Source organism: Barbus barbus (genome assembly GCF_936440315.1).
Source record: "Barbus barbus genome assembly, chromosome: 8".
Lineage (NCBI taxonomy): Eukaryota > Metazoa > Chordata > Actinopteri > Cypriniformes > Cyprinidae > Barbus > Barbus barbus.
Genome location: NC_136736.1, coordinates 2725901 through 2741349, shown reverse-complemented (window position 1 = coordinate 2741349; position 15449 = coordinate 2725901). Strand labels below are relative to the sequence as shown.

The 15449-nt window shown below is 38.8% G+C and overlaps 1 protein-coding gene across 1 annotated transcript in view; it reads right to left on the bottom strand.

Moving 5' to 3' along the window:
• Positions 1-15449, bottom strand: part of LOC306873880 (ubiquitin carboxyl-terminal hydrolase 34-like) — a 50263-nt gene that overhangs the window by 15889 nt on the left and 18925 nt on the right. The window contains exons 16-46 of the mRNA XM_079423406.1: positions 14089-14204; positions 13868-13995; positions 13665-13754; positions 13486-13581; positions 12913-12995; positions 12663-12817; positions 12461-12574; positions 12282-12381; positions 10367-10526; positions 10028-10154; positions 9797-9944; positions 8442-8542; positions 8151-8360; positions 7946-8071; positions 7190-7312; positions 7022-7105; positions 6705-6791; positions 6303-6503; positions 6142-6224; positions 5965-6005; positions 5745-5869; positions 5032-5184; positions 4105-4265; positions 3560-3864; positions 2670-2833; positions 2076-2141; positions 1843-1989; positions 1699-1755; positions 1521-1598; positions 321-415; positions 60-232 (exon numbers count right to left, since the gene is read on the bottom strand). Of these exons, the coding sequence (XP_079279532.1) occupies positions 60-232; positions 321-415; positions 1521-1598; positions 1699-1755; positions 1843-1989; positions 2076-2141; positions 2670-2833; positions 3560-3864; positions 4105-4265; positions 5032-5184; positions 5745-5869; positions 5965-6005; positions 6142-6224; positions 6303-6503; positions 6705-6791; positions 7022-7105; positions 7190-7312; positions 7946-8071; positions 8151-8360; positions 8442-8542; positions 9797-9944; positions 10028-10154; positions 10367-10526; positions 12282-12381; positions 12461-12574; positions 12663-12817; positions 12913-12995; positions 13486-13581; positions 13665-13754; positions 13868-13995; positions 14089-14204 (3897 nt within the window). The remainder of the gene's footprint in view (positions 1-59; positions 233-320; positions 416-1520; positions 1599-1698; positions 1756-1842; positions 1990-2075; positions 2142-2669; positions 2834-3559; positions 3865-4104; positions 4266-5031; positions 5185-5744; positions 5870-5964; positions 6006-6141; positions 6225-6302; positions 6504-6704; positions 6792-7021; positions 7106-7189; positions 7313-7945; positions 8072-8150; positions 8361-8441; positions 8543-9796; positions 9945-10027; positions 10155-10366; positions 10527-12281; positions 12382-12460; positions 12575-12662; positions 12818-12912; positions 12996-13485; positions 13582-13664; positions 13755-13867; positions 13996-14088; positions 14205-15449) is intronic.

Sequence of the window (15449 nt, the reverse complement as noted above, 5' to 3'; positions counted from 1 at the left end):
CAGACCGGAGAAGACAAACGTGATTTAAAAACTGTGTTTCAGCAGAACAATCACTCTACCTTCCTTCCTGTCTCCTTTGGCCATGAGGAAGTCCTCGGTGTACGGCGTCATGTCCAGCCGCAGCGGGAAAGAAAAGTGCGTGTTTACTTTTTCCTTCATCATGGTCACCATGTTGAACGTGTAGCGCATGGTGTTAAAGCTCAAGATCCGCGGGAGCTTCTTAAAACAAGCCCTGAGAGACAGAAAGAGATGTCAGAGAATACTCCGGTGACTTAAGAGAAAGCTTTCAGCTCTCAGAAGAGGAAAAGAGCAAACTGTACCGTTTTTCAGCGCGGACTTTCTTCCCACACTGAGAGCAGGTGTACATGTTATCACCCTCCAGAGTGTCCTTAATGGTCACCTCATCCAGAGACTCCTAAAACACAGAGAAAGAGGCACAGATGATGCTTTTATATCAGTTTTAGGGGTTGATGTTGTGTGACAGTGGTGGTTTCCGTAAGGACTTGAAATGCTCTGTTTATCTCCTTGACTTATAATTGATATAACCAACAGGATAACCCTGTCACATTACTTCATAGATTATATATGTTTCTTAAGCAGCATATTAGTATATTAGAATGATTTCTGAAGGATTATGTGACACTGAAGACTGGAGTAATGATGCTGAAAATACAGCTTTGATCACAGAAATAAATTACATTTTACAATATATTCAAACAGAAAACAGTATTTGAGTTATACAGAATTTTTTATTTTAATTTTTTTATGATTAAGGCATTTTTTTGATATAATGGTTTAATCTCATTCAATCTCTGTAATATAATCTCACATTAAAAGAGTGATATAACGTTATTTTCTTTTTGTCAAGGTACAAACATAAATGGTCTTGAGCAGTATTTCATTATGGTTTATACAGGTGCTGGTCATAAAATTAGAATATCATGAAAAAGTTGATTTATTTCAGTAATACCATTCAAAAAGTGAAACTTGTATATTTGATTCATTCATTACACACAGACTGATATATTTCAAATGTTTATTTCCTTTCATTTTGATGATTATAACTGACAACTAATGAAAGTCCCAAATTCAGTATTCTTCATTATTAGCCATTTTTCCACTGACCCACCCAAAACATGTTGATTGTAATGTTTTTCAAAAGATTATGGATTACTAATTATGGAAAACTTTTTTTCCAATTACAAGGCACAATTTATTACAAGACATAAAAACAGAGTTAGAAATGAGAATTATAAGTTCGTAAACAATTCAAATATTAAGTGTATTAATACAAAATGTCCTGTGGCAGGCTTGAAATGATATAGTGCTTTAGCATTAGTACCTACGAATAGCTACATTACAAAGCTACCATCACATAACATCTAAAAAAATCAGCCATTGAAAAACCTGTATTGGGTAGCTAATCCTTTAAATCCTGTTCCTGTTAATGACCTGTGCACACAGAGCATGAAGTTTCCTTCTGATGAGCATGTTTGTGTGTGTAACTGAGAAACACTCACATAGATGTTCTTCATATCGGCCACCTGGCATCTGACTGTGTAAAACTCCTCAGCCGTCTGACTCACGTGATCACAGTCCTACACACAGATATCCAATCAAACACTCATCCACCACCTCTCTCTTTCAGAAAGTACACATTACATACAAGATCTGCAGGTTCAAACAGCTCAGTCTTACCAGTGAAACCACATTGTTGGTGATGACGCCTCCAAACAGCGTTTTGACTGTGTTTTTCTGAAACGACAAACACACAAGCATTACACGTCTGTGACCTATTCACTAAACACACTGTTTTTAAACACACAGAGACGGATGTCGCACCAGGTCTTGAGACATCTCCTCTATCTTGGTGATGAGGTCTGTGAAGAACTCGGTCATGTCTTTCTGCTCTCCTGTGTTCAGAGGCTGTTTGTCCATCGTGTAGGTCTTACAGAAGGGACGAGGGTTATACGCCTTCCTCTCGCTCTCCTGTACATGAGCACAAGAGAAACATTAAAATCACATCACATCTGGAGTCATGAGAGGGCATCACATGATTTGATCAAGTAATGTACCATTAGATAAGTGAACATCTTCTGCAGCTCCAGCAATGTGGTCTTATGCTTAATGTCCTCTGAATACTGTAAATAAACACAGACATAAAGACAAATATTACTCTAATACATAAATCCAACAACATCCTGAAGCATTTGTTATTAAACAATAAGCCATGCAAGAAGGTACATTTCAATTGATTTCAACTGCTGTAAAATGATGGTAACACATTGCATGTCATGTATTTGTGAATTTATGACATGACAGCATAGTTATGCTTTTATTCAGCAAGGATGTATTAAATCGTTTAAGAGAGACAGAAAAGACATTTATAATATTACAAAAGATTTTTTATTTCAAACAAACGCTAAAAATTCTATATTCATCACAAAATCCTGAAATAGATCATAAAAATAATATTTCTTGAAATATATCATTTCTTGAGCAGCAAATTAGCATATTAGAATGATTTCTGAAGGATCATGTGACACTGAAGACTGGCGTAATGATGCTGAAAAATTCAGCTTTGATCGCAGGAATAAATGACATTTTAACACATATTACAAACAGAAAAGAGATCTCATCAGATCTGACCGTCAGCTTTATGAACTCACTTTAGCAGTAAAGACAGCCTGTCTGGCCTCTGGGATCATGTAGAGCTGCTGGATCGTGGAGGCCAGGTAACACGTGGCGCCCAGGTTAGTCAATCCCACAAAACGACACTCGGCTCGGACATCATCATGAGGCCAGTAATCCCATTTATATGGAGCATGAGACGCTAAAAACAAACACCAAAGATCAAACTAAGGCGCTTGTGTACATACATAAGTATGAATTTATTAGTGATGATAAAAATTTAAATTGTTTTCGTTAATTGAAATTAGGCTGAAATAAAATAATATGATATATATATATATGTGTGTGTGTGTGTGTGTGTGTGTGTATATATATATATATTTATTTAGAAATGAAAATGAGAAGTTTTGCCTTGGCAACTAAAATAAGTTTAAATTTAAGTACAATTACTAAAATGACCTAAGCCACACCTTCTATGTAGATTTCAGAGAACAATTTAAAATACTGTATGAATGCATTCTATGGCACCTTTAATTTCTGCTGTTGTCTACATCTAAATAAGGGCTAGGATTTAAAAAAACAATACAAATAAAATAAAAATGGTAACACTTTACAACAACCTTCCTTAGTTGACCTTAGCTAATGCATTTACTAACAATGAGCAATATGTTTGTTACAGCATTTCTGAACCTTAGTTAATACAAATATACCTGTTCCTTGTTAGTTCAAAAAGACTTGTTGAAATTAACATTAACTATGATTAATTAATGTTTTAGAATAATTTTTCAATGTTAATTCATGTTAAAGAATGTGGTTAACTAAGGAAGCCTATTGTATCAAGTGTTACCAAAAATCTAATTTAAAAGCAACGGAAGTCAGAGATGTCCACAGAAAACCACTGCAACACACTCATGGTTGTGGCGCTCACCCTGCATGTGCTGTGACATGACCCAGTTGTGCAGCAGTCTGTAGTTCTCCACCGAACCCTTGACCACCTCCACCAGCAGGTCGTAGGCTGCGGCGCGGGCCGCGGGACTCTTGCATTTGGGCTGCTGTCGGTCCTTCAGGCTGGGCAACAGGAACAGCAGGTCATACGTGTCCCTGAGGAACTCCTGACCCTCCCGAGAAAACTTAAAGGGAGGCTTGTGCTTCAGGACGCTGGTGGCCAGACGCAGGAGACCGGTCAGACCGTCGTCCTCGATCGCCCCGTCCTGCTGGTCCAAAATCTCACGACTGCGAGAGGAAAAACAACAACATGCTCAAAGCCCAGTGGCCTCACTGAAAGAAAGATAAATGATGCATTTTTGCTCAATTACTTTCCAGTAGCATAATGTTACCGGTGATTTTCCATTAAAATGTCACTCTAGTCTAACTAATAAAGTTTGTTTGCTTGTGGTTGCGCTCTGAAGGAGTAAGTTACAGGTTCAGAAGGAACCTGATGCAGTCATCCCTAGCAAAAGGAGCATGTTTGACCTGCGGATGCAGTCGGCGAGGTGTCGCGCCAGGGCGTCCAGGTCCAGAAGGGTGGTCTGACTGGCGTCTTTCACATGGATGTTGTCAATGAGTTTACAGAGCAGCCAGAAATACTCCTTACAGCCGGTGCGAAACATGGCCTCCTCCTCAAAATCCTCCACCTGCACCGGCGAAACGACACACATACACTCATTTAAAAGAATTGTGCACCCAAAAAAGAAATGGGTATATAACACTGAGCCAGCACTTAAACTAAAACTATAAAAAGCTATTTGTGTGTTCACTGATATAAAGCTGAAATAGAATTAAAATTAGAAATATAAGCCTGGTTTCACTGAAAATATCTTGCTCTTACATATCTTAAAATATGTCAGTGCCATTGTTCTGTCTCAAGATGCACACCTCAAAAGTTGCTAGGCCTAGTCCTGGCTTAAGCTAAGTCCCATCTGTGAAACCGAGCCATAATGTAATTTAATTTATTTTATATTTAAATTATAAACACAAAAATTTACAACAAAAATAAAACGTAATTAAACTTATAAATGTTAAAGTACTGAAATAAATGAAAATGAAATTAAAAATGAAGAAATTAAAATGAAAGGATTAGAAATTAAATAAATAAAATAAAGATAATCTTTAAATATTTATAACAATAAAAAGCCATTTCTAAAACTGAAATAAATCAAAATTCAAAAATGGAATTCTAATTTTTAACGACCATTTAGAAATATAAAAAAACTAAAAATATATATTTTTTTTAAAAACTGACAAAACATTAGATAATTACCAAAAATGTTTAATAAAATTAAAATGAAAGACAAAAATATAAAAATAAAATCTAAATAAATTTTTATACACATATACACACATAAATACTAAATACTAAAATAACACTGGCACATAGACATTGTCAGTGTTTGTACTTACTCTTAGGGGTTTAAGCGCTTGTGCGTCTGGCAGGAACTTGAGAAGTGTGGACGCAGCGAGCAGCAGGAAGGATCTATTGATGGATTCTCCTCCCTCCAGACCTGACAGAGACAGCTTATAAAGACCACTGCACGCCTCCTGACGCACCGCCATCTGCAGATACAGTACGACAATATGATAAAAATACAATCCGAAACAGCATTCCTGCAGCTCAAACAGCAGAGCATGGTGATAGCAATGCCAAGGTCATGGGTTTGACTCCCACAGAATGCATGAACTCATAAAAGATATATACCCTTAATGCAATGCAAGTCACTCTACCAAATGCGTAAATTTAACTTCAAAATAGAAATATTAATAAATAAATAAATGGCATTCACAATGCATTTAACTTCTGGGATAAAATGCATTGCACAGAATATTCAATATATTTCACAAAAATATTTTGTGGAAATACAGGGTAGAGCTTATTTTTAACTGAATAGCTATGGTATTCCCAGGGAAAGCAAGAGCTGATAAAATGTAAAAACTGTAACTTGAATGTAATGTAAGTCGCTTTGGATAAAAGCGTCTGCTAAATGCATAAATGTAAATGTTTTATTGGTTGATATAATTGTTCCCTGCCTACGTGACCTTAATTAGTGTCCTTGTGTGACCTTAATCAATAGAATTAATTTCAGAGATGGATAAAATAATGAAATTCATTCGTTTACCTCAGGTATGAGCAGCGTGAGCTTCTTGAGCCAGTCGTGCAGATGTTCACTATCAGCCAGGCTGGATTTCACCAGAGAACAACAGTGAGCCCAGCTCACCAGCAGCCACATGGAGTAATGAGTCACTGCATGAACATTATTAATAAATATTAATGAAACATCACCAATAATGAGAGAAAAGTAGAAATACGCACAGATATATAACCAATGACGTGCTTACCCTCGTGTCTGGATCTGTGATCTGATTGGGCCTTCAAAACCCTGCAGGATAATCACAAGACAGAAGGGTTAAAAAAACAAAAAAAAAACAACACAGGAAAAGTTGTAAGTAAATAAAAAAGTGAAATATAAAGGAATCCTCATGGGTGAGGAGCTTGTGTTTGCAAATGTTATTCACCTGTGCGCTAGATTGTCGTATGTGTAGGCCACGTTGATGAGCCGCTGGATGAGATTGGTGCCTTGCACAAGACTTAGGAAAACCTGACAGAGAAGACAATCTCAAAGTTTAGAAAAAGCAAGCATACGCAGAGAAAAATCCATTTAGAAGCAGATTCACACCTCTGTAAGACGAGGTATATGCAGGCCCTTCCCATGATCCCCGGCGGTTTTGCGGGATTTCCCTGGCCACGCCCTCTTCCTCTGTGTGTCCATGAGACCAGACCAGGCGAAAACATCATGATAGGCCAGGTCCAGATCGGCCGGATCCACCGCAAACTGACAAATGAGCTTCAGCAGACACGCGAGACAGTCCAACAACCACTGCAGAGAGAGAAGAGAAGAGAAGAGAAGAGAAGAGAAGAGAAGAGAAGAGAAGAGAAGAGAAGAGAAGAGAAGAGAAGAGAAGAGAAGAGAAGAGAAGAGAAGAGAAGAGAAGAGGTGATATCTACAGCTGTCCAGCTGATGGCAGAGCTGAGTAAAAGAAAATAGACTGAATGATGCGGATGTGTTCTTGACACTCACCACAGTCCAGGATTCTTGTTCTTTCGGCTCTAAAATTGCAGAGTTAAAAATGTCCAGCAGAAGCTGAAGACCTCCAGACGACACAAACTACAGGAGAGACACAGGTGCAGTCTATTATTCACAGACATCCGTCCAGCTCAAATACACACTATACAGAGCACATGGACTCCAACAAACAGGTTAACAACTACAAATCACATAACAGTTTTACCAAAACCCATAATATTGGTGTTCAAATGAGTATAGTTACCTAGTGCATACGTGAATACACAATAACAGATGAGTTTCAGTGAAGGTGTGAGAGGAGGTGTTTGTACCTTACAACTCCAAGTGTTCTTGCTGTTCTCGATCTGTTCCTCACTGGAGTCGTCAGAGTCTGGATACAGATCACTGTAACTGCCCTGAAATACAAACACACGTGTTTCAAGAGAGAACATTTACAGATCTGCAGGACTGCATGAGTGCATGAGATTCTGGATGTGTACCGTAGACTCGCGGTGAATCCTGCGGTTGGGTTTGCCGAGGGCTTCTATGATTTCTAAAGCGTAGAGCAGCTTATGAGGGCTCTTGATCCTCAACAAATCCTTCCAGCACAAACCGTCAGATCCCTAAAGTCACGATGAGCACAAATCAAACTTTATGCAGTGTACAATGAACAAACATTTATGTAGGAACAATTTTCACTCAGAAATTAGTAGCAGATTTAATAGTACATGTTTGACACGTTGACATAAAAGTGAAGCAGAAATTTTAGAATTTTGAAGTAGAAAGATCTTGAAATTTTAATTTCTGAAGTATAAAAAATATATAACATTTAATGAGACATGCACACAATTTATTATAATGTATACAGTATACTAAAAACTTTGTTTAATGCAAAATAAATATGTAAAATTTATTTCACTTGATTAACATTGAATTAAATATGAATTGTTTAAATATATATAAAATTATATATTATTTAGTAAATAAATAAAATTTCTCATGATGTATTCAGTTTTGTCCCAAAAAAATATTTAATTTAAATTTAATTTAATGTTAATTTTCACTCAAAAACTGCTAATGAATTTCAATATGTTGAAATAAATGTGAAATTTTGTGGATAGACTGATACATTATAAAACATGCTCCAATAATCTTGGTTTTCAAAAAGATCTGGTTTTACAGTGTGCATGTTCAGGCTAAGAAACTCTAGAAATCTCTTAAATGAATAAATGGGCAGCATGGGTCATGTGACTGACAGTGTCATCGGAGATGTTCTGGAAGGCCTGGAGCATGCTGGGACACGTGGGCAGCAGCATGAGCAGCTCCCACACTCGGCGAGACAGGTTCTCCGCGTGGAGGTGCAGCTCCTCACAGCGAACACTCTGCGGGAGGAAACACACTGGATTGGATTCTGGTTTAACTCTGTCTGGACCAGGTCTGAGGCGTGGGGCCAGGCGTTACCTCAGTGCTGTGCTGGGGTCTGTCGGGGCTGGGCGGTTTGAAGCAGGCCAGCATCTCCAGCAGGTCGAAGAGGGTGGTGAGGTGGGGCTCCTGCAGGAGCAGCAGCATGGGGATGTGCTCCTTCTGAGGGGGCGGCAGACACGACGCCGGCAGCTGGACTCCCTCGCCCTTCCTCTCCCTCCGCGGAGCGCCAAGAGACACGAACACCATCTGACCGCACACACAAACGTCTCTTAGCGTTTTATGTCTAGTGTTGTGGGTTCACAGGTGTATGTGGATTTGTTTGGTCACCTGCATGTCCTTGAAGCCAAGCTCGTGAAGGGTCTTCTCATCATAGTCTGTGGTCAGCTCGTGTCCTGATGAGATCATGCGCACCGGACCCATCAGACCACCTGCACATAAACAAACATATCAAGACTTTACCAGTCAAACCCCAAAATGTTGCCATGTGAACATTCATTTGAACTTTTGACTGATTATAAGTTAACTAATTTTACAAATTCATAAATATATAAAATAGTAAATACATTTCTTATTAGCAGATTTTTGCCCCAAACTACTAAAAACTATTTGTAAATATCCTATGTAGATAAATATTGCCCCAAAAACTTATATTTGATTAATTCACAGAATGTTGCCATATGTGACCCTGGACCACAAAATCAGTCATAAGGGTCAATTACTTGAAATTGATACATCATCTGAAAGCTGAATAAATATGATTTAAATTTGATGTATGATTTATTAGGATAGGACAATATTTGGCTGAGATACAACTATTTGAAAATCTGGAATCTGAGGGTGCAAAAATATTTTATTAAATATAATTTTTTATATATTTATTTATGACTTTTCCAGGTTTTTCATGACCGTACGAACCCTGTGTATGTGACAGTCCCAGTCATAGTTATTAATATTCTGCATTGTTGTTTGTAGTGCTCGCGCTGTGCACTGAAGAGAAAATCACCATATAGTAGGCTACAATGAAGCGCTTTACTGCAGCGCAATTCAACCGCATGCATGTTATATGAGATTAATAATACATACACAATATATAAACCGGCTGAAATGTTTCTGAAATCACTTGTATCCTACCTGATCGAAAAAATCCAGTCTTGTATATGAATCTTTTAAATCTCTGCCGTCAGGATGCTCCTCTGTCGGTCATGGGTTATGAAAAGTGAAACTTAAATCTATAGGGGTGGTTGGATTTATTCATGCACGTTAAATTATTTATTTAAAGCTTCCTTCTTTTCAGATTCTTATTTACAGCATTATCTTAATAGGCTGTATATTAACTTGTTGGGAGAAAATCGGTAGTTCTATGTGAAATCAGACATTGATCACCCCCATATAGCCAAAACGGCATGATCATAACACCCTGTGAATATTCGACTGAGTTGAATCAGACTCCTCCTATCAAAGCATTGAATCTTTGACTATTCGGGGTCACCCTTAGATTTTACATACATTAGATTTTTTTTTTTTTTTTTTTTTTTGCGCTTAAGGGCATTTGTGCGCTATATACATCATACAGTCAGAGTCAGTGGACATTCTGTTTGAGGTTGAGATGTGATAGAGTCACAGTCGTCCAGTAGTGTGTGTGTGTGTGTGTGTGTGTGTGTGTGTTTTCTGTGTGCATGTACCTGGGAAGTCCTGCTGGCGGCTGGTCTGACCGAACTCCTGCAGCTGTGCCTGCTGGCTGAGCTGATCCTTCTGAAGGTTCTCATACCAGTGCGTGACCTCTGCCCTCAGATCAGCCACCTGATCACTGGGGTACATCTCGATGGTCATCTGCACACACACACAGAAAGCTTTACTAAACCCATCCTGAGCAGACACCAGTGATGAGGAAGATGATGATGAAGGCGGCGTACCTTGTCAGGCAGTCCTGCTGGTTGACACACGATCCTGAGCGGGAGAGACTGTTTATCACTGAGAGCTTTCAGATGACTGCTGATGCCCGTGCCCTCGATCTGCCACTGCCGCAGGTGATACGCAAACCTGAACACACACACCAGATCTGAGCAGACTGTGACTCACTAAGTATGTTTACACACATGTAAATGCCTTAACTGTGTTGTTTTACAGGGTGAAAGGTCATAGACGTTACTAACATGTCTGTTTACGTTTTGATATCAGAAAAAGGAGAAATGTCACAAGATTTCTCACGTAAACACGGTTGTCTTGCAGTGGCAGTGACTGAATGTGTGTACCTGCGTCTGAAGGCTTCCAGGTGTGTTTTGAGCAGCAGCAGTCCTCTCTCTATGATGGTCAGGCTGGAGTGGGCGTCTTTCTCCAGGTTAGCAGACGCCATCATCAAGCTCTCCATACACTTACTGATGAACTCCTGCTCCTTCTCCAGACCTGTTTTACCTGCGGTCACATACACTAATAAATACATCGCATTACACACTCGCATATATTCAGAACACAAAACAAAGAGCACAACCATCAGACTCCAATGGGACAAATTACAGATTTAATCTATGCCACCAAATGGCATAGATTTGGGAAGTCATGGCTAGAGATTTGGACTTGTAATCCAAAGGTTGCGGGTTCGAGTCTCGGGCCGGCAGGGATTGTAGGTGGGGGGAGTGAATGTCCAGCGCTTTCTCCACCCTCAATACCACGACTGAGGTGCCCTTGAGAAAAGGCACCGAACCCCCAACTGCTCCCCGGGTGTGTGTTCACGGTGTGTGTGTGTTCACTGCTGTGTGTGTGCACTTTGGATGGGATAAATGCAGAGCACGAATTCCGAGTATGGGTTATTTCAATATTATATTAATTTTTATTAATATAATATAGTTTTTATTAATTTTGTTTTAGTTTTAAAGGGGACCCATTATGCAAACATCACTTTTATAAGGTGTTTGAACACAGTTGTGTGGCCGCAGTGTGTGAAAACAACCAGCCTATAATGTTAAAAATCCACCAATTTATTTATAATCTAAAAAAATCATAAACAGTCTCTCAGAATGAGCTGTTTCAGATTCTCCCTCTGTTCACGTCACCGAGGGGGAAAAAGCAACTTTGGTTAAAAGTTGTATATGAAAGCAATGTGAGTCGATCGGTTGAGTTTATTGAGCTCATAATCATGAGTGGAACTTATAAAGTTTGTGATAGCATGAGACCAGCTATGTTGTTATTTTTATCCTGCCGTGCTCCCCATCTGTGTAATTCATAAATGCACATTTATTATGCACAGTACAATTAGATGACTGACTTTTAAACAGAGTATATTTTCTGTAAAGAAGAAGCTCCGCCCTCTTCTCCAGGAGCAACAGCTCATTTGCATTAAAGCAACATACTCAAATACAGAGCGTTTTGGCTCATACCCTAAAAGTGGCAATTTTAACAAGCTATAAAAAATTATCTGTCGGGTATTTTGAGCTTAAACTTCACATACACACTCTGGGGATATCAGAAACTTATTTTACATCTTGTAAAAAGGAGCATAATAGGTCCCCTTTAAAATTAATAAGTTAAACTATCTTCTATTTTTATCATTTTAGCTTTCATTTTAATTTTATTATATTTTTAATATTACTATTTAGGCTTCATTATTCTTTTAGCTTTTGCAGTTATTAACTTCCAGGCAACATTAATTTTTGTTCACTTTTTTCCATCTATTATTTAGATTTTATTTCTGCTTTATTTAAAGCTTATAATTTATTTAATGCTTTTAATATTTTTATTTAACGATAATAACCCTGCTTACAACATAACAATACAATTCAAAATCAATACTTTCCAGGTAAAATTTAAAAAAACTAAAATGTCCAGCAGTATTAAAAGCTAAAAACAAAAATGTTTGTTTCTGCATCTAATCTAAATCAACACTGATCTGACATCAGCTGAATTGAACTCATTTCATAATGAATTAACTTTATACGGTTACTGAACTGAAACGAACAAATACTGAACTAACTTGAAATGAATAATGACACTACTGTCCTGCCAGTTAATTTATAGCAAAATTTGGATTTGCCTAATTTTTGCAGTTTGAATCACATATTCTGTTCCTTGGTTTAATACTGTCAAACTGCTTTGAATCTCGATTTGATGATGAAAATTGAGAGGTTATAAAATTGTAATTGTCTAATGGTTATGAATTATGTGTTTACTGACCACTGATGTAATAGGAGTTGATGTACTGGATGGCAGCACGGCTGATGTCTGCAGACTGAGCCCTCAGCGCGATTCCCCACAGCTGATCCATACCACACAACTACAGAAAGACAGAGAGAACGGTCAGGGACAATACATGGAGAGAAACTGGCAAGATTTTGAGGTCTGCTGCTGTGAACCTCGCAGTTGGAGCTGCTATCGTAGGCACTGGTTGCCAGCCGAGCCAGATTACACAGATGCTGAAACAAATTGAGGCCCGTCATGCTGATAGTCTCCGGCTTCAGCTGAGGCATCTGAGAGAGAGAGAACCAGCCGATGAAAGATTCATTCTCACTGCACGCACTGTATAAAAGATGTGTTTCAATGATACGGTGGCCAGACCTTCTCCAGGAAGAGATGTTTGTATGTCTCCATGCCCATGGCATGCTGGTCTTTACTGCGGACCTGGTTTAAGAACCAGTGCAGGGCGTCGTCGTAACATTCAGAGTCCTCCACTAAACAATGCCACAGGATGTCCACCTGCTCCAGACTCAACCCTGACACACACACACACACAGGCAGGATATTCATATAGTTACATATAGAGTGATTCTTACATGCAGCGGTGTGTGAGATAAAGAGAGATGCTCACTGAAGTGGTCAGGTGATCCGAGCGTTGAGAACACACAGGTGAGGAACTGCAGACGCACCTGCACCTCTGCACTGTGACTGTACCTGAAACACAGTGTTAACACAGCACTTCATACACACAATTCAGACAAAAGGTTTTTTTTCTTACAGAAATTAAGATTTTTATTCAGCAAGGATGCATTAAATTGATCAAAAGTGACAGTAAATACATTTATAATGTTGCAAAAGTTTTAGTTTCTTTTCTATTCATCAGAGAATCCTGAAAAAAATATTTATTCTTGAGCAGCAAATCAGCATATTGAAATTATTTCTGAAGGATCATGTGGCACTGAAGACTGGAGTAATGATGCTGAAAATTCAGCTTTGATCACAGAAATAAATTACGTTTTAAAATATAGTCAAACAGAAAACAGTTCTTTTAAATTGTAATAATATTCCACATTACAGTTTTTTTACTGCATTTTTGATCAAATGAATGCAAGCTTGGTGAGAATTATGTTTCAAAAACACAGAAAAAAATCTTACCGAGGCCAAATTTTTGAACAGTAATATAGAAATAAGACACCAAACTTACAGAGCAAATTTGTGGTGCTGCTCTCTCACTTCCTGGATATAGTGTAACAGATCATCAAAAAAGAGCTTCATCATGTGCAACTCTTTTTCCGCCCACCTGTAGCATAAAACGATCTGTAAAACGCTCTTAAGTTCCATTTAATAACAACATGGCTAGCAATGGTGGGCGGAGTTTCTTACATGGTTATCCAATGAGTGTCATAGCTGGAGCCGAACTGCTGGAAGGTCCCGAAGAGCTTTGGCAGCAAACGCAAGGACACCACCACTGACCTGATGAACGCAAGCAGAAATGAAACAATCAAATATCTCCTAGTGGACCTTAGAAAAACCCAAACCACTTCAGCAATTTCCTACAGCACTTCACATCTCTTTGATGGTCTCACCGGTGGTTGGCGAGGTTCTCCAGACAGCCCTCGATGAAGCGCATGCGGATCTGACGGTCAGTGAACCAGCAGACCAGAGAACACAACAGCTTCTCTGCCTCATTGATCAAGCCTTCCGATAGGTGGATCTAGTCACCAAGACAACACCAGAAACACATCAACATGAGAATCGCAATCTAAAATTTAAATACTTTAAATAGTCTGCTGCGAGGTAAACATACCGCATTGTCATCCTGGACCAGGTCCCAAAGAAGGGTGTTTCCTTTCTTGCAGACGTTGTCCAGGTTGATGTCGGTCACCGCGTTCGCAGAGTACTGATGTTTGTGCACTGCTGGACCTGGAGCAGAACATCAGACAGAAACTATCATGTGACTTTTGTTTAAAATCAAATTTGAGTTTTAGTAAATGAACCGTAGAATCAACAACTCAAAAGAGAAATGTCCTAGCAACCACTTAGAACACCCTAGAAACCATCAGAATACCCAAATTACCTCAGAGCAACACTCTAGAAACCATTTATAAACACCTTAAAAACTTAGCAACGCCCTAGAAACTACACAGAACACTCAAATTATCACAGGCCAACGCTCTAGCAACCACTTAAAAAAAAAATCGAAAACCTAGCAACACCCTGGTAACCACACAGAACACCCAAATTACCACAGAAAATTGCTCTAGCCATCATATAAACACCAACGCCCTAGAAAACTCATAGATTAGGGCTGCATGATTCGTTTCAGCTTCAATATCGTAATGTGCATATCCGCGATAGTCACATTGCAGGATGTGCGATGCTTAGCATACTGATCATTTTCATGACAGCTGTTGTTGCGCGCTGCCCCGTGCCGCAACAGCTAGAAGCTGTCTACACTAGACGCGAAAAAAAGCGACCGTTGCAAATCATGTGAACTTTGTATCAGTATGTCATAAAAAGAACTAGGGATTTACTCTCTGGGATTTGTCGTGCGCGCCGTATCCAGTGTAGACAGCATCACTGATTATAATAGGTTCTCTTGAGACGGTGAGAGCCACGCAGATGCACGTGAACACTGAATTCTGTTCATCTCCACATCTATTTGTGCCTGAAATGACACATAACACGCAAAACTATGTAAAAATACATGTCTCTGCAAGTATCCTTTTAAACACGGTTGCTTTTGGCTTAGGTGAAGGTAAACAACTAAGAAAGTAAATTGATATTATATTGGTTCACAGCAGTTTAATGTTCCTCAGGTTTTCTGTGACAGGATCGTGAATGTTAATCAAACAACAAAACAGAGAAAAATCACTTTTGTAGCTTTAACACAGATTATACGTCAACATGAAACGGCTTGGAATTCATTTTAAAAACGGCTCGTTTCAATGATTAAGAGTAGACTCTTTCTTTTGAGAGACAACAACTTTATACACGGTGCACTTTCAGATTTAAAACTTCGCAGGTTTTTTTCATTCACTTAGAGCTGTGTTACACATGAAAGGTAATTTTCAAAAATCCATAATAGGGGCACTTTAAAAACCTAGCACCACCCTAGAAATCACCCAGAACATGCTAATTGTCATAGAGCAACACTCTAACAATCAC